At 35.8% G+C, this 21815-nt stretch overlaps 1 protein-coding gene across 1 annotated transcript in view; it reads left to right on the forward strand.

The window, feature by feature from the left end:
- Positions 1-3204: 3204 nt before the first annotated feature.
- LOC143223426 (neurogenic protein big brain-like) overlaps positions 3205-21815 on the forward strand; it is a 91264-nt gene continuing 72653 nt past the window's right edge. The window contains exon 1 of the mRNA XM_076451382.1: positions 3205-4282. Coding sequence (XP_076307497.1) covers positions 3873-4282 — 410 coding nt within the window. The 5' untranslated portion in view covers positions 3205-3872. The remainder of the gene's footprint in view (positions 4283-21815) is intronic.

Genomic DNA, 21815 nt, shown 5'->3' on the forward strand with positions numbered 1-21815 from the left:
TAGTCTTACACTGCTATATTAAGGACGGCTAACGCAGATAGCCCTTGTGTAGCTTTGCGCGAAATTCAAAACAAACCAAAACCAAATCCTTAAACTATCTTAAGTTATTTGCATCTATCGCATCTAAAGGTAATCCATTTCAAAGACCAACCTCCATATTTGAAATATAAAGCTGTCTCAGATGAGTCCTACACTACCAATATTTACAGTTCCGTCCTGTACTACTACCATTAAGTACAAAAACAAGATGATACGTTATACTGTGAGTTGACTTAACAGTCTTAAGCGTCTTAATCAGATCTCCTCTAACTCTTCCTTTTCAAAGATTTTAATCTATTCTAGTAGGACAACTCTTCCATTCTATATACTATATCAGTATCCCTTCACTGAAACCTTTTCTAACAGTTAAATGTCTTTCTTAAAGTACACGAGACTCAACAGGGCATTTAAATGTGGCTCAACCAGTAAGGTATACAAAACACTACATTCTGGACATAAAAGTACGTTTCTATAGAGAGGTTTCCAACATCTAGTAATAGTGTTAGGCTTATATATATATATATATTTATTGTAATTAAATTTCATTTGAAGTTTTCTGTAGTAACTGTGGCCTTCTGGCTTCTTTTCTTCATTTCAGATTTTTCTTATGACTGTATAAGATGTTAAACGAAAATTTTTTTTAGCCATGTCTGTTATGTATAACAAATTTTCGTATATAATACGAAGTTTCTCTTCAATGACAGAGTACAACAAAGTGTGTGTGTATTAACATAAAACTGAACCACATCCATTTTCACTAGATCGTATTATTTTATTTTTTATCCTCTACTCTCAGTCATTGGATTTAGGTATTCAGTAAAGTTAAAAATAGCACCCCATATCAATCAATATCTAAATAAAACATTGTTCTTTTTTCTTTGTATTCATAATTATTTTGTTATTTTTTAAATGCAAATTATTTGTTTTTGAATTTCGCGCAAAGCTTTACGAGGGCTATCTGCGCTAGCCGTCCCTAATTTAGCAGTGTAAGACTAGAGGGAAGATAGCTAGTCATCACCACTCCCCGCCAACTCTTGGGCTATTCTTCTGCTAACGAATAGTGGGAGTGACCATCACATTATAACGTCGACATGACTGAAAGGGCGAACATGTTTGGTGCGACGGAGAATCGAACCCGCGACCCTCATATAACGATTCGAGTGTCTTAACAATCTTGCAGTGCCGGGCCTGTCGAGTGGAAATGGAGGTACTGGAACAGCCAAGGGATGTAGCATTAGTATAACACTTAGTGCGAGAGTACATAAAAGGGTTCTCTTGTAACCAACTACTAGTATTTTGTTTTTCTTGCCGAGTTTTTGTTTATTTAGTTATCTGGTTCTTGTTCCGAGTTAGCCTCAGTTAATGTTTCGAAACAGTAATTAGTCATGTTTAGATGAGGAAAACTAAACACATGCGTTTAGTAACTCATTGAAAATAGAACAACCAAAGCATTTTAGTTTTAAAACACCGAAGACGAGGAAGAGAAGAATGATAATAGCACTCACGTCTTCTTTGTTTAGCTTTGAACAAACTTTCTGAACAAACAAACAATTGAAAGACGAAGAATCTAAGGAATTAAAAAACTCCTTTTTATTTATTCTTTACCAGTTTTCTAAACAAAAATCCGGAACAAAAAGGAAATGAAAACATAAAAGCCATACACGAAATCTCATAAAATATCGTTTCGAGAAGTATAATGCCTATAGATGGCACTGTGTTATTCCAAATTGCAATAAACTTGTCAACCGAGAGCGTGCTAATACATACGTTTTATTTTTCAATTGAAATCTCCTGCAGAAATCAGACACGCGAATTACACACGTGAGGTAAATGTTTTCTAAATATTTCTTTCCACCAGGGAGCAGTTTCTACATGTTTACAGATTTATTGATTTAATTAATTGAAAATGTTTACTAAAGTTTATTTACATGAATTTAGTTCAGTTTTCTGTAAACGCCCCAGTAGCACAGCGGCATGTCTGCGGACTATAATTATTAAAAAATGGGTTTTGATTCCCGTTATGGCACAACACAGATAGTTCTTTGTGCATATTTGTGCTTGACTACGTAACAATAAATCAATTCTTTTTGTAAACTTGGTCCCCCTGTGAATTTACAAACTCACAACACTAAAATTCGAGGTTTGATTCTCCCGGTGGACACAGAATTTAGAACAAACGTGATTTTGCTCTAAAACAAACTCTCAATTGGCATTATCAAAACAAACACTCACTCACGTTTATGGGCGTTGTACCAATTTAGTAACGTTAACACACTGTTCACTGTTACAAACCTAAGCTGGTTTAATCTAACCCGGCATTTAGCGTTCGTAAAATCGATTGACCATCTGGTGAACCAAGCAAGTCAGTAAAAGCAAAAAAACATTACACTGTAGGTATCACAAATATTAATTTAATGTCGAATTACGAAGCAAAATTTAAAATAGGATACAAATATTGAAAATTGATAGTTTTGAACTCACAAAAATGAACGTATTTTTTTCTAAAAGCACGAACACAATTAATACTCTTCACAATAAGTTTTACACAATAATCATTCATCTTGAAATATGGAATTATAGTATTTGAAAAACAGTGGCAATTATAAGAGAAGTATAGTGATTAAATCGGATACTAATCCACTGGTAAAGTGGGAATTTTTATTTTTGAGGAATAAGAAAGCTATAGCTACCCTGTTTGATTTATTAGAAACTCGTCCACGTCTTTATCTACACAGAAAAACGTACAGTTAGAATCTTGAAGAAACGGATCAACACAGAGCTGTTGATCTACACATGGTGGTTTCACTTTTTATACGCTATCTTGATTTGTAATTAGAAATGACGTCATTATGTATTTAATTAAACAACCAGGTAACACCGTGGCATTGTGAAAAGATTTAAACTTATACAACGTAGACAACGTAATCGGAGTAAATGAACGTTTGCACGTATACCGTGCATGGTGTTTTAGAAATTTAGTTATTACTTTGTTACTGTACTTTGTACAGAAAAATTTTCGTACCATATTTTCATTTGACTGGACTTTCTGTGTGAACGGTATTTTTTTTTTTATTGAGGCGTATTATCAGTATGGGCATCAATTTACCTTTCATCCTTCGTCTACTCTGATTCACGTGTACCTTGACTCTCAGCTCGTTCCACTTCCTCGTGCCAGACAAGCAGTTGTTGCTGGCACGTAGCAACAGCGAGCAGACGATAGTTGAACGCTAGGATCGAAGATTTACGTTTTCGACGCTATTTTTTCTCGTGTTTCTGTTTTATTAACCGCATAATAGGCTTAATAATTGTGTCATGTTAGTAGAAGGTTAAGAATGTTTTGATTATAACATAGCCCACATCTGACACTAGGTGGGTATGCGGTCATTCTGCAGTGCTTGTATGACTGTTAAGTAAATCAAATCGGCGGTTTTCTGAGAACAGTCACACAAGCCGGTCTGGCTGAAGTCTTGTGTTGTGGCCTTCTAACTTGCGGGTGGGGTGACGCAATGACCACTTTTATCACATATAAACTACTGTATATATATATATGTACTTACCTTTAGTACTAGCTTTACATCTAATGCTCGTGCTGCTACAATAATAATCAACCAACTTTATTATAAACTTCCATGATTACGGTACTAAAATGTAGGTTTCAACTGGAAAGGAGTGTACGACTTCCCACGTGGTGTTCAGAAAGATTGACTCTGTGGCTTTTTCTGAAAGAATTAATTGTGATGTAATCTCTACAGTGTAGCGTTCCAACATCAAACTCTATCTTTTAATTAAAGCTCTGAGATACCGATAAAGTTAACCGATCTGAAAAGTGTGCCATGGCCACCATACCTTTCGAAACGTTTATTTTACACCTGATTGACAGGGTGGAAAAACTTCAGGTGCAGGTAAACAAGAACAGAAGTATTCGTGAAGAGGTGAGGACGCTGGAGTTCTGGAGGTCCATTATTGCAGAGTGCTTAGCAAGTTTCTTCTACGTGTTTCTTCTCTGTGGGGCTCATGTCTCCTGGCCCGGTCACGACCCCAGTAACTTAATGATCAAGGCTTTAACCAGTGGTTTGACAATGGCCACTTTGGCTCAGTGCTTTAATCATATCTCTGGTGCTCATGTTAACCCCGCCGTGACATTTACCATGTTTCTGACCAGAAAAATATCCCCCCTCAGAGCTAGTTTGTATGGAATAGCTCAGTGTGGAGGCTCAATCGCTGGGGCTGCTCTGCTGTACGGGTGAGTAACAATGTTTCTACTTCGTTTGATGTTAGACGGTAGATAATTTCATCAGATACAGGTGTACGGTAAACTTTTCTGTACGTAATTCACGTTTTTATTACTCTTTCACTTAGTACAAAATTATTTTCTAACCAAGGATATAATTATATATATATATAATTAAAGGTTTGTTTGGGTTTTATAGCTCCGCAAGAGGGAGTTTTGTTTAGACAGTTCAAAAAGTAATGAATGAATCATGCCAACTAAGGATCAATGATTCTTTGAGTTCGTTTTAATATTGAGTTTTAGCGCCTGGAACTGTTTGAAACCGTCATGTCTTTACTTTGCTTCGATTAATTGAAAGACAAGTCCCTCCGTTGGTACAGCGGTAAGTCTAGGGATTTACAACGCTAAAATCAGGTGTTCGATTCCCATCGGTGGACTCAGCAGATAGCTCGAAGTGGCTTTGCTATAAGAAAACACACACATTGGAAGACCAAAACTAAGAATATTTATCAAATTCGTTGGTAAATCTGTAGACGTATTAAAACAGTAATGTCGTCATAGTGATAATGTATGTAATGTTGCTTAAAATGTACGTACATGCTAAGAGAACTTCGGGCTCACAAACAGGTTACGAACAAAAAAGAATTTACTTATATATTCTCACTGAAACGTATTATTCTTAACAGAAACTATACCAAGCTTGAAATTCCGTTTGTATGGTGTAACAAGATGTAACAATTACTTGTTAGTTACTTCCTGCTTATCTGATTCCTGTAGCAAGATGTAACTCTACAAGTACTTGTTAGTTACTTCCTGTTATCTGATTCCTGTAACAAGATGTAACTCTACAATTACCTGTTAGTTACTTCCTGTTATCTGATTCCTGTAACAAGATGTAACTCTACAATTACTTGTTAGTTACTTCCTGTTATCTGATTCCTGTAACAAGATGTAACTCTACAATTACTTGTTAGTTACTTCCTGTTATCTGATTCCGTGTATCTGTTCATTCTTGACTTTCTAGATTATTGCATTTAGCCTAAAACGTCATTCTATTTAAATAAATATAGAAATACAGAATATAGATGGATCTTTACCAATATTGTCAAGAAGGGTGATTAGATCCATACTGGGAATGTAAAAATTTCCAGTTTTGGGGTTTTTATGGGTTTTTTTTTCGTTTTTTACCATAACTTCGTCCACTGTAGATAGATCTTCATAAAAATTTGGTTTGAAAGTTTATTAGATTCATGGTTTGTTTGTTTGTTTGTTTTAGAATTTCGAACAAAGCTACACGAGGACTATCTGCGCTCGCCGTCCCTAATTTAGCAGTGTAAAACTAGAGGGAAGGTAGCTAGTCATCACCACTTACCGCCAAATCTTAGACTACTCTTTTACCAACGAATAATGGGATTGACTGTCTCATTATAAAGCCCCCACGGGTGAAAGGGCGTGCGTGTTTGGTGTGACGGGGATTCGAACTGCGACCCTCAGATTACGAGTCGAACGCCTTAACCCACCTGGCCATGCCGGGCCACTTGATTCATGGAATGCTACATACAAATTTACGGTTTCACATTTTGTGTTTTGCAGTTTTTATGAGCGCGGCTGCATTTTTTTACAAATAAATATAAGAGAAGTAACTTTTCATGGCCTAAGGTAACCTTTCATTAATCACGAATGTACATAACTTTAGTCCAGGTGACGGGTACTCCAGCTACTCAAGAAATATTGATAGGGTTGAATAACTCATTACATACTAACCTTTTAATCTCACGAAGCTTATAGAATCGGAAATCAGATGTTCAGCGTTCTGTCTACGAACTTGTTGATTTGTTCGACTGTCTAACATTAATTAGGACTTGAAAATATACATTATATATATATATATATAGCAAATAACACTTCAAACCTTAAAATTTATGAAGTGTACAAGATGTTTAATAAATATCTACTTAGTATTTTTAAAGACTTGTGTATTTTGTTTAACTGTTAAGTCTAAACTTGATAAGGAAAACCTGGCCGGGTGGGTTAAGGCATTCAACTCGTAATCTGAGGGTCACGGGTTCGAATTCCCGTCGAACGAAACATGCTCGCCTTTTCAGCCGTGGGAGCTTATGATGTAACGGTCAATCTCGCTGTTCGTTGGTAATAGAGTAGCCCAAGAGTTGGCGGTGATGACTAGCTGCCTTCCCTCTAGTCTTACACAGCTAAATTAGGGACAGCTAGCGCAGATAGCCCTCAAGTATCTTTACGCGAAATTCAAAAACAAACAATCATAATGGAATAAAGGAAAACCCAGTTTATAAGCTAAAACTCTGATCGTTTTAAACTGCTCGCTTCACAGCTTCACATAAGCCACTAGCTATCCTTTCTTCCCGTTGACTACGAGTCTGTAGTTAATTACCTTGGTTTTGGTGATAAACGCTGTCCGATCATTTGTTTGTTTTAGAAGACAGCAAACATTTCTCCAATCTATTCGTCCTCCATGCCTGCTGTACTAAGTGATGTCGCACCAGCTAACCACCACGATTCGCCCGTTGGACATTTCCACCAACTTCATAAGTTTGTTTGTTTTTTAATTTCGCACAAAGCTACTCGAGGGCTATCTGTGCTAGCCGTCCCTAATTTAGCAGTGTAAGACTAGAGAGAAGGCAGCTGGTCATCCCTCGACCCTCAGATTACGAGTCGCACGCCTTAACACGCTTGGCCATGCCGGGCCCCAACTTCATAAGAAAGCTACAGAAAGCAGCTCAACAACCCGTGCTTTTGGCAATTTCTCAATGTAACAGAAATCTTAAGAAGCATTAGTCACTTATAAAACAATAAATACCACCTGTTAATTTTGTTATGGGTAACAATACCAAAAATTTCAGAAATCGATGAACCTTTGTTGTTTACGCGTTTAGAATGTCGTTGAATAAACTAGATTGAGGAACAACATATTGTATATTTACAGAAGAGGATCGCTCTTTTAACATAGGACGTTGAATACATTTCGCTTTAACGTGTGATTGTAAATTACGACATATTTTTATGTGTTACGAAAGTAATTTTAGAGCCAGTTAAAAATGCAACGCTAATAATTCTTGAGTACTCTTATTGTACGGATTATTCACCACATCAAGAACATATCAGGTTTGCTGATTTCATGACTGGTTTCTGCACTATTAAGGTTTGAAAAACAAATACTTTTGAAACTTTATAAGACAATGCTAGATGTTTGTTTTTGAATTATGCGTAAAACTACACGAGAACTATCTGCGCTAGCCATCCCTAATTTCGCAGCGTAAGACTCGAGGGAAGGCAGTTAGTTATCACCGCCTACCGCCAACTCTTGGACTACTCTTTTTCCAATGAATAGTGGGATTGACTCACATTATAACGCCAACATGACTGAAAGGACAAGCATGTTTGGTGTGACGGGGATTCAAACCGGCGACCCTCAGATTACTAGTCCAGCGCCCTAACCACCTGCAGAGCCTTATGATACGTCACTGCGTGCATTGTAAGTTATATAAGGTATTATCTTTTGAAAGACACATTAACAAGATGTTCATCAGGAAAGTAAACAGCTTCTTAAGTATCATTATTTCACAAGTTTACAGGGTATGCGTGAATTAATTTTAAATATTTTCATAGAACGCCAGATGCTGTAATGGTAGTGATAACATATAACCCTAACGTTACTATCTAACAAAATCAGAGAATCGTGCAAAATGATCACATTTCTGATGTTTATCAGCACATCTTTTTTTTTTATTATTCCTGCCCTAAATCTGTTATTACCAGCATTTGTTTTTTGTTAAGCACAGAGCTACACAATGAATTACCTGTGCTCTGCCCACCGCAGGTATTGAGCCCCGATTTTTAATTTCATAAGCTCTCAGACTTAAACCTGAGCCACCGAAGAACGTAATATGAAAGATAGTTGTTCTTTTAACTTAAATTGTACTTGACGCCGTGGGGGCGTTATAATGTGACGGTCAATCCCACTATTCGTTGGTAAAAGAGTAGCCCAAAAGTTGGCGGTGGGTGGTGATGACTAGTTGCCTTCCCTCTAGTCTTACACTGCTAAATTAGGAACGGCTAGCACAGATAGCCCTCGAGTAGCTTTGTGCGAAATTCAAAAACAACCAAGAACTTGTACTTGACTTTTATAAAGCAGGAATACGAGTACAACAACACTGCAGTGAAATGAAATGATATTCACGCTAAGGACAACACGTATTAAATACAAACATTAATTTTAACACCGTAGAAAACCTGTCTCTAAAATAAACACAGAATTCGAAGAATAGAGGGAAAATAAACATATATACATTCTGCTGAGCCAACACATCTGTGTTATCGATCTCAAAAAACTTCTATCGAGTGGTTGAAACGCTATAACTGGAACTTCAGTATATTTTTATTAAGACCTTTCCTTATATTATGGTACAATGTATACCTACTATTGAGAATAAGACTACTAGGCAATTACATACATTATACAGCGTACAAAAGTTAGTGGCAGTTTCAGTGCCTCATTACTGTTTATACGGGTTTCCGTTTACCGTTCTCCTCTGTTATTTAATCCACCGGTGCTTCAGCATTAAGTTAAGGGGCTCACGACGCTTAAACCTGGATTTTCATTCCCTGCAATGGACGTAGTGCCAAAATAGTTCATTGTGTAGCTTTGCGTTAAAACAACGACAACAATTCCATTATTTAATATCAGGTCACGCTTTCCTTGCATGAACTCTTGTTATGAACCCTTCAGCAACTATTACTAACTCAAACATTGAACAATAAGTTCCAAACTGGTATCCGTATTTTATGCCCCATTTGTGGCACAGTGGCAAGTCTGCCAATTTATAACGCTATAATCAGGATTTCGATACCCATGGTGGCAACAACATATATAGATAGCCTCTGCGCTTAAATACATACAATCAAGCAATATTTTCTGCATTCAGGGTAAAAAAATGATATAGAAGAAACAAATGTACATAAATTTGTATATGTATATTTACTCATCGCATCATGTCACCCTTCTTCCTTTCGACAGGGATCTGTTCTCTATTTTTTATATATTCGGCATATCTTTCAGTACCACATATATTATCATTGCATACAGAGTGTTCAGAAATTACGTTAGCAAAATTATTTGCTCTTCATTTTGTACAGTAACTGTTAGAATTTCGTGAGATCTACTGTGTTCATTGCAGCATTATTAGGATATCGTGACTCAGGACAGATATAACTACGAATATATTTGTAACACTATTTTCAGACACTGTCTTCACTGGATTATTGCAGTTATCATTCATTTTAGGTAAATCTTGCTTGGTTCTGTTGTTAATAAGCGCAAAACCACACCAAGAACTACCTGTGCTCCAGCCCCTCGCGGGCATAGAAACCCGAATTTTGGCGTTATAAGCACTCATTCGCGTTGCTGAGACAATGGGAGCAAATACATGTTTGTGGATGTAATGTTTGTTTGTTTTTCTGTTTGCATTTTTTTGTTGTAAATCCGGAGTGGTAAATTTTTCTTTAAATTGATCGAGCGCCATCACATACGTTTTTTGTATCTAAAATTACTACAACATTCAGTAATCTGAAATTCAGTAAAGGTTATCAGTTCTGAAGGTTCAAATTTATCAACATGTACAGACAATAGACATTGTTTTATTATTGTTACACGGAACCATGAGGAAGAAATAACCAAATGTGTTAGAAAGTCTTTCTGACAGATCTTTCTAATTCTTTATGAAACTTGTTTGTTCGAAGTTTGTAATATTCTAAACTACAAGGAATTACTTTCACAGGACATTGAGTAATGTAGTTATTCAAGGGAATAATTTTAGTAATAATAACGCTTTCTGACTTAACTTAATAAAGCTCTATTCTTTCTATTTGTTGTTTGTATTTTGATTTTCGGGCAAAGCTACACGAGGACTATCTGCGCTAGTCGTCTCTAATTTAACAGTTTAAGACTAGAGGGAAAGCAGCCAGTCATCATCACCCACCGCCAACTCTTGGGCTACTCTTTTACAAACAAATAGTGGGATTGACTGTCACATTATACCGCTCCCATGGCTGAAAGTGCGAGTATGTTTGGTGCGACGGGGATTCGAACCCGCGACCCTCAGATTACGAGTCTAACGCCTTAACTCATCTGGCCACTAATCTTTCTGTAACAATATTCATCTTATTGCCATACAGTCTCTAACTTTACATTCCACGAGGTGGGTTAAGGCGTTCGACTCGTAATCTGAAGGTCGGGGTTCGAATCCCAGTCGCACCAAGCATGCTTTCCCTTTCAGCCGTGAAGACGTTATAATGTGATGACCAATCCCACTATTCGTTGGTAAAAGAGTAGCCCAAGAGTTGACGGTGGGTGGTGATGACTAGCTGCCTTCTCTCTGGTCTTACATTGCTAAATTAGGGATGGCTAGCGCAGATAACCCATCCTGTAGCTTTGCGTGAAATTCAAAACAAACAATCATAATGCTGAATTTATATTACAGTTATAAATTTAGCGCTTTCAAAAATCGATTAGTATATAAATGCACACATAATTTTCTTCTTAAAGGATTTGATGGTAGAGAAATAACCAACAAAGTAACTGTATTTGTTAACAAACTGCGATAAAAGTAAATAATTTCTTATAAGTCTGGTAAACGGGAAATTACTTGAATGCTATTTATCTTAATTTTTAGTAGCGTGTATTTCTGGCTCTCTTGCGGAGCAATAAAAATATGTATCATTAAAAACTTTGTGTTATAAATTCAATTTCGTATGTAAAATTCCCGAAAATTATATTTGACAAGCTCGTCAGACATACCTTTTAGTTTTACTATTATGTAGTTTACTGTTACTGTAAAGTTTTGTGAGAACAAAATTAATTATTTCTGAATTTGACACGTTGCTGAGTTAGACTTATTTCGGCGAATTCACTCCACATCAGTAACCCTGTGTAAGGGTTAGCTCAAAAACAAGAATAGACCTAATCTAGTTGTTATTTGAAGTTGACATGTGAGATTTTTGTAGTTTCCTATATCTAGAACAAGTGATCTGTGCCAATAAATAAATCTAAAGAAAAGACAATGTTAATGTTATCTGTTTGTTATATGTTACTGAGTTCGATCGATCTTGGAATGAAAACAAATATGTGACAAACTAATGAACAGATTGGGCCGCGCGTTTCGTTTTTTACCAAAATACACGGTTTTGGTGACGAGAAAAAACAATATTCCAAAGACGTGTCCACTGAACAGTATACAGTAACTGAATGGAAACATTAAAGGTGATTTTACGTTGACCCGGGATGGCCAAGTGTGTTAAGGCGTTCGACTCGTAATCCGAGGGTCGCGGGTTCGAATCCCGGTCGCTCGAAATATGCTCGCCCTTTCAGCCGTGGGTCCGTTATAATGTGACGGTCAATCTTACTATTCGTTGGTAAAAGAATAGCCCAAGAGTTGGTGGTGGGTGGTGATGACTAGCTGCCTTCCCTCTAGTCTTACACTGCTAAATTAGGGACGGCTCGCGCAGATAGCCCTCGAGTAGCTATGCGCGAATTTCAAAACAAACAAAGACTCTACGTCAAATACTTTTATTAACACTTGAAACAAACGACCTTATGACACCAATATCTTGTTTTTATTTAATAAGACACTCAACGTTTCGCTTTACAGCTTCTTCAGAAGCGACCACTGAGACACAAAAACTGACCGAACCAATATTCAAATTTGAAGCGAAACGTTGAGCGTCTTTTTAAATAAAAACATTTTGTTCTTATAAGGTCGTTTATTTCTAGTATTAATATGTCTTCTATACACCAATATTTTCTTATTAGCATAATTTACTTCTTTTGCAAAATGAACAATATAAGCATTACTCCTTATTTTACCACAAGCGCTACTTAGGCTGTGTGATGCCACTTCTGTAATCTCTGGTTTTGACATTTGCAAGAGATATTTTAGGAAATATGTTAGCCGTATGTAAGTGGTTTTCAAATATACCTTCATGAAAAATTCGAAGGTTTTTGCTTAACCAACCAATAAATATTGGATCATTTATCTTGTCGTTCCGTTTAATGGTAGTTTTTTCTTCATCGAGATACAGACCAAAAAGGACTTGGGAATGTACTCCAGTCAATGTATATTTTTCACAGTTTTGAAAATATTTTTATAAACGAATAACATATTTTCCGTCTGTTCCTTAAGATGCACTATGATCTTGTTTTTAGATGCATCTGAAATAGAGAAACCAAATAAATATCTTCATTTAACTGCTTAATAAAATATTAATTCATTGACAGCATACGACGGTTTATAGGTCTGTTTCTATGGTATTCACGTTATTTTGGTATTTTGTGTGTATTAACTATAAGTAAGATTATTAAGTTACACATAATCTAGTAATCTTCAAACCCTTTTAAGAAGATTCTTATGCAACGATTTTTATTAATTTTTTCTTTCATCATTTTCTATTAATTAATATTGAAAAAAACTTATTATTATTTTCTAATTACCTTTCATTTTGCGAACTGTGTAGGCCCGGCATGGCCAAGCGTAATCCGAGGGTCGCGGGTTCGAATCCTGGTCGAAACCAAACATGCCCGCCCTTTCAGCCGTGGGGGCGTTATAATGTTACGGTCAATCCCACTATCCGTTGGTAAAAGAGTAACCCAAGAGTTGGCGGTGGGTGATGATGACTACCTGCCTTCCCTCTAGTCTTACACCGCTAAATTAGAAACGGCTAGCGCGGATAGCCCTCGAGTAGCTTTGCGCAAAATTCAAAACAAGCAAACTGTGTAAATATAATCCCGCTTTATTCTATCTGTTTACCCTCTTCTACTCCTATTGTGAATTGTTTCGTGGAATGTTGCCTGTTCAGGCGGTTCGTGGATTCTTGGATCTGGTCTGTAATGTATGACGTATTACGAAGGTATCGGCAGCATATCTGAGATAAGTCCTGAAGTTTAAAGTGGGTGTTTTGAGTATATCGTTCATAAAGGTGAGTTCATAGCTAGGCCTTCTCGATGGTAGTACCATATATCTTCATGTTGGAAGTAAAATTTTGTTGATACAGAAAGATACAGTTCCATTATCATGAAGATTGTCAGTGGGACACGTTCCTTGAGAATGCTATTGTTTTCAAGCTATTGTAGAAAATTATCAATGTTTCTAGGGTTCGTAAATTAGTAAAGAGGTTGGATGTATAAAAAATGATCAATGCATATTTTAGGTTACATTGGTTGTTTGTAAAATCTCTGTAGAGCAAACTGAGTTCTGTGATTATGTGTGTGGTTTGGTTTGGTTTGGTTTGTCATGGATTTCGCCAAACCTACCCGCGTATTATCTGTGCTAGTCGTCTCTAATTTAACAGTGAAAAATCAGAGGGAAGGCAGCTAGTCATTACCATCCACCGCCAGTTCTTAGGCTATTCTTTTACGAACGAATAATGAAATTGACTGCACGTAATAATGTCCCCACGGCTGAAAGGCCGCATGTTTGCTGGGACAGGGTACATTTGTGAATTTTAGATAGACAGTATTACATACGTTCTTCTGAGGATTCATTTGAAAACGGTAGCTGAAACTTAGTTGGCAAATGTATCTAGAATTATAAAAATCAGTAACCGATTACTAATCGGCCTTAAATAGTTGTATAGGCTACTAACCATGATATGTAAATATATATATATATCTTCTAACAATAGAAATATTGTAATATAATTAAATTTGTCATTGGTAGATATTCTTAGAAAAAAAGGGTTGAATTCTACCATTTCTGACAATTATCAGTTCGAAAGTTTTATTTACAAAAGCATGGCAGAACCTCCTCGACGTCCCAAAGTTAAACGACTTCAGTTTTATTTATTTATTTTTTGCATGCTATTGAACCAACTGAATCGTAACGAGCATTGTCGTCTGGTGCAAAATTACGTTCTATCACGCGAAGCCTCTATAAATCGGTAAAACTGTCACGCATGTGCAGTGTCACCTTCCTATACAACAACATTTTTGTTTCGATTGGTAATTTTAAGCCACATATTAACATAAAGGGAAAAGGGCATACAAAAACATGTAATAGCTTAAAACTAATACAATCAAACATAGGTTTTTTTTAAATAATTTTCAATATTATTTTGATAAAGAATATAAATTTCCGATAAGTAGTCACGAAAACGATAAAATAATATATGAAACATTCAGGTTCCACTGATAAGATTTATTATTTTCATTTTTATCTCTATATTACACACTTACACAATTATTTGAATATTCGTTGGTATTGATGTAGATGTGTAAGTGCAAATACAAAATACGAAACTCGTTCAAATATTTATTTCACGATATTATTAACCTCACAATTATCGACGGTACCTAGTTTGTATTTTAACTATAAATAAGTAAAACTTTCCATTGTTGTCTCATGTTTTTCATTGCTGGTTAACTTACAAACAATTGTTCAAATTAATTGGGAATTTTCCTCACAAAAATGTTCTAATTTCAGTGAAGATTTGAATAAAATCAAAACCTGAAAATAGCTCAAATTAATTATTTTTTATATCATGTAATTAGTTTTGTTTAATAGAAAGCGTATAATTAAAAATCCTAATAATTTTGAGTAAGCCCCACGAATATCTTAAGACATTAAAAATTATTTGTTGTATTTTTTTAATATTAAGAAAGTATTGTTGTGATATTTTGTACTGCTCTGTTGGGTTTTTTTTTTTCTGTTTGACTCTTTTTCTATTGCACAGTTAAAGGAAATATACGTATAATAATTTGTGAAGATCGGCTTATTGTTAGTCACGTGGAACATTAACAAATTGTTTTGCGGTTCTTTCCTTTTATTATGCCAATTTTCGAGTATGTACGATATGTAGCTTCTCGTATATCTGGTGTTTCAATTTAAAATGCCTCCCCTCACACCGCTAAAAATCGGGTTTAGATACCCGTGGTGGACAGATCCCGGATAGACCTATGTGTAACTTTGTATTTAATTCCAAATAACTAAATCAATTCAAAATTTACGGTAATCAACTAACTGGACAATGTAATAACAAATCAACAATCTCAACAATATGGTCTCTGTTTACTCGGATTTTTATACTTTTAAAACAGTTGCTAAACATTAGGAAGAATTCACATATAAAGCCATACATTCGTAATGTGATCAACATTTTCTCTGGCGAAAGAACAATACTAAATTAAACTAAACATAGCCTACGACACTGCCTCTCACCCATGATTTGTATCAGCATTAACAATATTAACATTCTTAGATATAGTATATTGCAATTATTAAATCCTTAACTGAATATGTGAAACGAAATACAATCAAAATTGGGATTGAAAAAACAAAATCTCAGTTGTCTAATAATTTCCGTCTCTGATCCATCCACTCACTAAATGTTTTTTTTCTTTCTTTGTCTTTTTAATAATGCTAAAGTTGGAATGAATTTTCGTAATTTATCGAAAATTGTTGGCTTGTCACATCTACTTTCAATGCTATACACATCGGCTAGTTCAAAAGAAATTCTTGGTTATAAACTACAAAACTATTTTGGAGTCTGATATAACATCTGTGTTTTTACATTAAATCCTTCCCCAATATGTGCTCTTACTTACTATCAGTTACACATACATTATTTCACGTAGACAAGCTTCCTGCGGATGGAAGAACTTTCAACTTTTCTTTGTTGGAACTTTATGACTACTTGTTGTTCTCATCAATTTATGCTCTTAATTCAGTTGTCCAATAAGTTTATTCCCTTCATTCTGAGTGGTTAAAGCACTCGACTCGTAATCTGAGGGTCACGGGTTCGAATCCATGTCACAACAAACACGCTCGCCCTTTCAGCCGTGGGAGCGTTATTATGTGACGATCAATCCATTGGTAAAAGAGTAGTCCAAGAGTTGGCGGCAAGTGGTGTTGGTTAGCTGCCTTTCCTCTAGTCTTACACTGATAAATTAGGGACGGCTAGCGCAGTTAGCCCTTGTGTCGCTTTGCGCGAAATTCAAAAACAAACGAAAACAAACACTCTGAATAAAAAGTTGTATAATTATTCCTAAACTTTAGACAGAAGGGTTTGATGCTTTCACTCTGGTATTCCCGTAGCTCTTAGATGGTACTCTAATTATTCACTTGCAACTTAAATTAATTAAAGTTTTCTTTCCAGTTGCATTGTTTCTTTTATTAAATATATACCTATTTTGTTTCAGACCAATTCGCATATCCTCATCTACTGAGGCGTGTATAAACTGTTTGCATGCCAGGGAATCTATTATTTCACGTGTAGTACCTGGAAAAGAATTTCCACAAGCTTGGCTTAGTTCTTGTAACTTCTTGTACTCTGCTCCTTAGCTTCGCTTTAGAAACTTTTTTCGAATGTGACGCTCCAAATTTATTTGATTAGGCAGTTAGTTACTAATGTTTCGTAATTATACTAGAAGGTTTCTCAGTGTTACTGAAAACAAAGAAGAAATGTAATAACGTGAGTGCTTTCGAAATATAGTGGACTTTCTAAAAGTCCATTTTTTCCAAATATTTCGAGTTACTGGTTCCTACTGTGATTCCAACTATTTTCTGTTGACCCTACATGTTTTAGAATACCTTGAGTGATGTTGTTAAGGTTGGTCCTTTTAAATGTGCAGCAGTATGAAATGTTTGATGTTCATTAATATTTCCATTCACTTTGAAAATGTTTCAAACTCTGCCTTATGTGTTTTCCGTGATATATTTCTATTACAATTTTTTTTTTTCTCGATTGGGTGAAGTTATTGAGCTGGCCTACTGCATTCCGTAATGGTATAGCTGGAGTAGTACAGAAAAGTGCTGCAATCATAGCTGATACAACAACAGTAATAACAGATGTATACCAGATGTCGTGTTGGACCTAACATGGCCTGGTGGTTAAGATGTTCAATTTGCAATCTGAGTAAGTCACTACTAATCCATATATCTTATGAATCCAGTGTATCTGTGTGCTGTCCCTCATTCTCGCTGCATAATATTATGCAATGCCATGTTCTGTGAGACATTTTCCTCAACGTAGCAGGGGTTATTGTTCCAAATGCCGCGGAATCTTCTGTCCAAAAAGAAACAAATTTATAATACATGCGTTATTGAATATAACATAGTAACATATGGATGGGTAGGGACTTACGGGCCACCCTGTAGTTCACTACTGTTAAAATTTGGAACGGTTAGTACAGATAGCCCTTGTGTAGCTTTACACGAAATTCCACACAAACCAAGCCTATTCCTTTTTGTATAGTTTGAGTTCGGATAACTTTGGCTAGAACTGCCAATCTTACTAGAACTGCCAATCTTACTAGAACTGCCAATCTTACTAGAGCTGCCAATCTTACTAGAACTGCCAATCTAGAACTGCCTATCTTACTAGAACTGCCTATCTTACTAGAACTGCCAATCTTACTAGAGCTGAATCTGCCAAGCCCAATCTTACTAGAACTGCCAATCTTACTAGAACTGCCTATCTTACTAGACTATTCCTTCTTGAACGTTCCTCTTGTCGCAACGTTATGGCTGCTTGCTGTTCACATCAATCTCTGTTGGTATTTTCTTGCTTTTGTTACCAGATGAGGTCGATTAATACTTATCGATAACTGAAACATTGACGGCAGGACTCTAAACAGTGCCACAGTTACCATATTACGTTTTGTAGCACTATTTGTTAAACTAAAATATATTATTTGAATTATTCAGAAAACAAGAAAACTGATCGTTTAATCAACGTTGCTACAATTTCAAGTAGCGCATTTGTTTTGTATCACGTATGAAGTCAGAACTTAGCTATCTCTGTACAAACAAAAAGAAATCATGTTCCGTTGTGGAAAAGCTCTCTCAAGTACATAAGATGTACTCAAGGTGGCCCAAGGATTGATTTAATGCCATTCATAATATATTGTTAATAAAAATAACTTAAGTTTTATAAAACGTTACATTTGCTTCAAGCAATAAAGTATCTTCTGGACTATTCCTTCCATACGAATGTTGTTTTGATAGATATGTGGAAGACAATACCAAAGTTAAAACTTGTTCGAAAGGTAGTGTATTAAAGTTCCAGGCGAACTGTCACATCCAGTCACACGTAATAATATCAGTTGACTGGATGAACCTACTCAGTATTGTATTGAGACAATAAGTTAATTTTGTATGGTTTTAGCAAGTAGATACCCAAACAGGTGTAATGATTGAAAATAACTGGAAAAACAACCTTTTTAGTGTTCCATGCAGAGAACAAAGTTAATCTGGTCAAGTTCTGGGTGAGCTGTTCTAATCAATAACTCTAATAGTCATTGGCAGCGTGGACACCATCTTTATAGTCAAGGGAAGGGACAAGTAACAACTCTAAGGAACAATTATTGAGGTAATGTTAAGTATGTCACCTGTGTTCGAATAAATAAGAAACAGTTGTGCGAATTTTCAAACTATTGTCAAAATTACTAACGAGGAAACTGATGGAATATTTGACTGTAGCTTGTTTATAAAGGGAAATATACAAATTTTTCACATCTTATATCTAAACATAAATCTTAGACCAGTGGACTTTACATGAACATCAGAATTTATTTGGAAGTTTCGTGTTGCTATTTGTATTCCTTAGCTGGGGAAGGTCTTGAAGTACGATCCCATCTCTATGGGAACTGCACAAATGTAATCGTTAGCTATTTTCAGTACGTTCTAGCTTCTGTTTTGCCCTCTCTTATTTTTTCTTATTGTTGGCTTTCACACGTTCATATAACATCCCTACCATTTCTGTCGCCACAAACTCAATTCCATAAGTAATTGTGGTTTGATATTAAGAGTTTCTCCAGAGATTGGCAGTCTTTAAAATGTAGAAAACGGTCCTTATTTTTCACAGCTGTGCCACAAGCAATCATACAAGAAATTTCTAAATAGATACTGATGTTATTATGTCTAAACTGTTGAATGACATCTAGAACGAGAGTGGTTCAAGTCTCATCTCTACTCTGATACAAGTTCTTGGTGCTCTGTCTTTGGAGGTTCTAAGAGAGCGTTGTATATCAATCACTAAGATTTTTCATCTACATGCAGCCGAAGGATAACATTGTCAAACTACACAGTAGAGAAAGTGAGAAATGAAGCAAGTCTGCAAACATTGTCATGTTTGTGATATCGTACTCTGTGGTAAGACATGTTAAATATGTGACATGACTTGTCCAGATCATGTAAACACTGATCACACTATGTATCCACTGGCCCTACCTTATCAGGGGCTATCACCTCATTTTGTGTGTGTATGAAGTCATTAGTCAAAGTATTTTTGTAGAAAACTTTCAAAAAATTATTAATTTTGGAAATGTTATATTATTCAGAAATCACCCTCATCTAAGTAGCAACTATGTTAACAGTTGGGTACCCTCGTTGTTGCTAGCGATGTTTTCGACCTTTAACCCAAAACCACTTGATGTGTTTGGCCCTACTTAGTGAATTACTACGCAGTGAAGTAGAAATGTCACAGGTAAAACTCTAGAAACTGGTTTTAGATGCTCGTGGCGGACAGAGTACAGATAGCCCATTGTGCAGCTTTGTGCTTAACTACAGACAAATTTATTGAATGTAGTAACATGCATCATTCTCCTTACTTTGTATGATAAGTTATGCCATTCTGCTAACTATGGCTGAAATTGCAGGTAGTAACAATTAGTGATTCATAAATAAGACAATGCTAGTTCACCGTTCTACAAAAAAAAATCCAAGTTTTCACCAGCCCTGCAGACGCTGAGAGATGCTACCGTAGCCAAACTGTGATTTCTAGACTTATGGATTGTGGATGTCATATAAGAGCAACGGTCAAGTCCTACTAATCTGTCAAGCAATAGTGGCTCAAGAGTTGACGATAAGTTCTGCTGACCATCTGCCTTTCTTTTAGTCTATCAGTTCAAACTTAGTGACAACTATGAGCAGATATCCCTTTGTGAATATCTGAATACAAATTCTGAAACAAACAAATTATTTATACTGTAAGAATGTATTTGAAATTGTGAGCCGAAGATAAAAAGGCTGTTCTATGAAAATATTGGTCGTTCTTATCCTATTTTTAGAAGATACAGCTTCATCGTTTAGTGTCACGGTAAAAATATAATTTTAAAGGAACGTGTTATTGTTACAAGCTTACTTGAAACTAGATTTCCGTTCGTTTTAATAAGTATGTTGTGACTGAAGCGAAAAATTTCGATCAACAAATTAATTACAAAAGTTATTCTAACAAAGTATACACAACTGTCCAGAAACAAAATGAAATTACAACAGATTACTCAAAAAAAAAAAAAAGAGAGAACAATGCCTCGAATGACTTAATGGTAAAGTGTGTAGGTTTCAACACTAAAAATTGGGTTTCGAAACCAGTGGTCGGTAGATCAAAGATAAGCCATTGTGTCCCTTTGTGCTTAATAAAATCCAACAAAAAATGATTGTAATTTCAACGTTTCCACAGATAAGAATATTTACAAAGTTTGCTTGATAAAATATAACTAAAACTACCCAAGTTAAAAATAAAGTTCCAAAAGTGTTTGTTGGCAAATTACGATTACGAAAATTTCCTTGTCTGTTTTTGAATCTCGTGCAAAGATACTCAAGAGCTATCTTCGCTAGCCGCCCCTAATTTAGCAGCATAGAAGCTAGAGGGAAGTCATCACCAACAACTCTTAGGCTACTCTTTTACTAAAGAATAATGAGATTAACCGTCACATTACAACGTCCCCACGGGTGAAAGGGCGATCATGTGTGGTGCGATTAGGATTCGAACCCACGACCCTCACATTACGAGTCGAACGCCTTAACCCGCCTGACCATGCAGGGCCGAAATTTTCTTATTTAAGGTATAATGAGGTATATTTCACTGGGCAATTACAGCTGAGGAAGTCCATGGACAAAGTATAACTGTACAATGTTTCACCGAAAGTAAGTTATTATTTGGGCGAAGTATGATAACAAAAGTTCCCCGTCACTAATTATATAATACCAGTTGCCAGAAGAGTTGCTAAAAAGTCTACAATAGTAATGACAATTAATAATAATTAATCTTAATTATTAGTAACAAGCAAATAACGAAAAACGTCTATGGTTACTCTTTTTTATTTTACCAGTTGGGTACCCTTGTTATTAGCGGTGTTTTCGGCCTTTAACCCAAGAACACTTGATGTGGTTGAGCCTGCTTAGATAATTACTAAGCACTGAAGTAGAAATGTCAAATGTAAATCTTCATGTGCCATGTCTATCACATTTGGTCGATGTAGTTATTATTATTTAAGAAAGTTAATGATATATATTAATCTTGCTGATATTCCAAATATCTGCAACTCGTACTTAAATGTGTAAGTGCGATTTACTATAATTCACAGAAACAGATACAAACGTACATTTTATTCAGCACACAAAGGTCCAGCTAGTGTCCATGGAACAATAACACTGTTTGTATCATCTCTCTAGCATCCTGCTCCGTTGGAAGCATATCTAATAATTTATAGTGCTAAAAATCGGGTTTCGATACTTGCGAT

Source organism: Tachypleus tridentatus, chromosome 8, assembly GCF_004210375.1.
Source record: "Tachypleus tridentatus isolate NWPU-2018 chromosome 8, ASM421037v1, whole genome shotgun sequence".
In the NCBI taxonomy this organism is placed as follows: domain Eukaryota; kingdom Metazoa; phylum Arthropoda; class Merostomata; order Xiphosura; family Limulidae; genus Tachypleus; species Tachypleus tridentatus.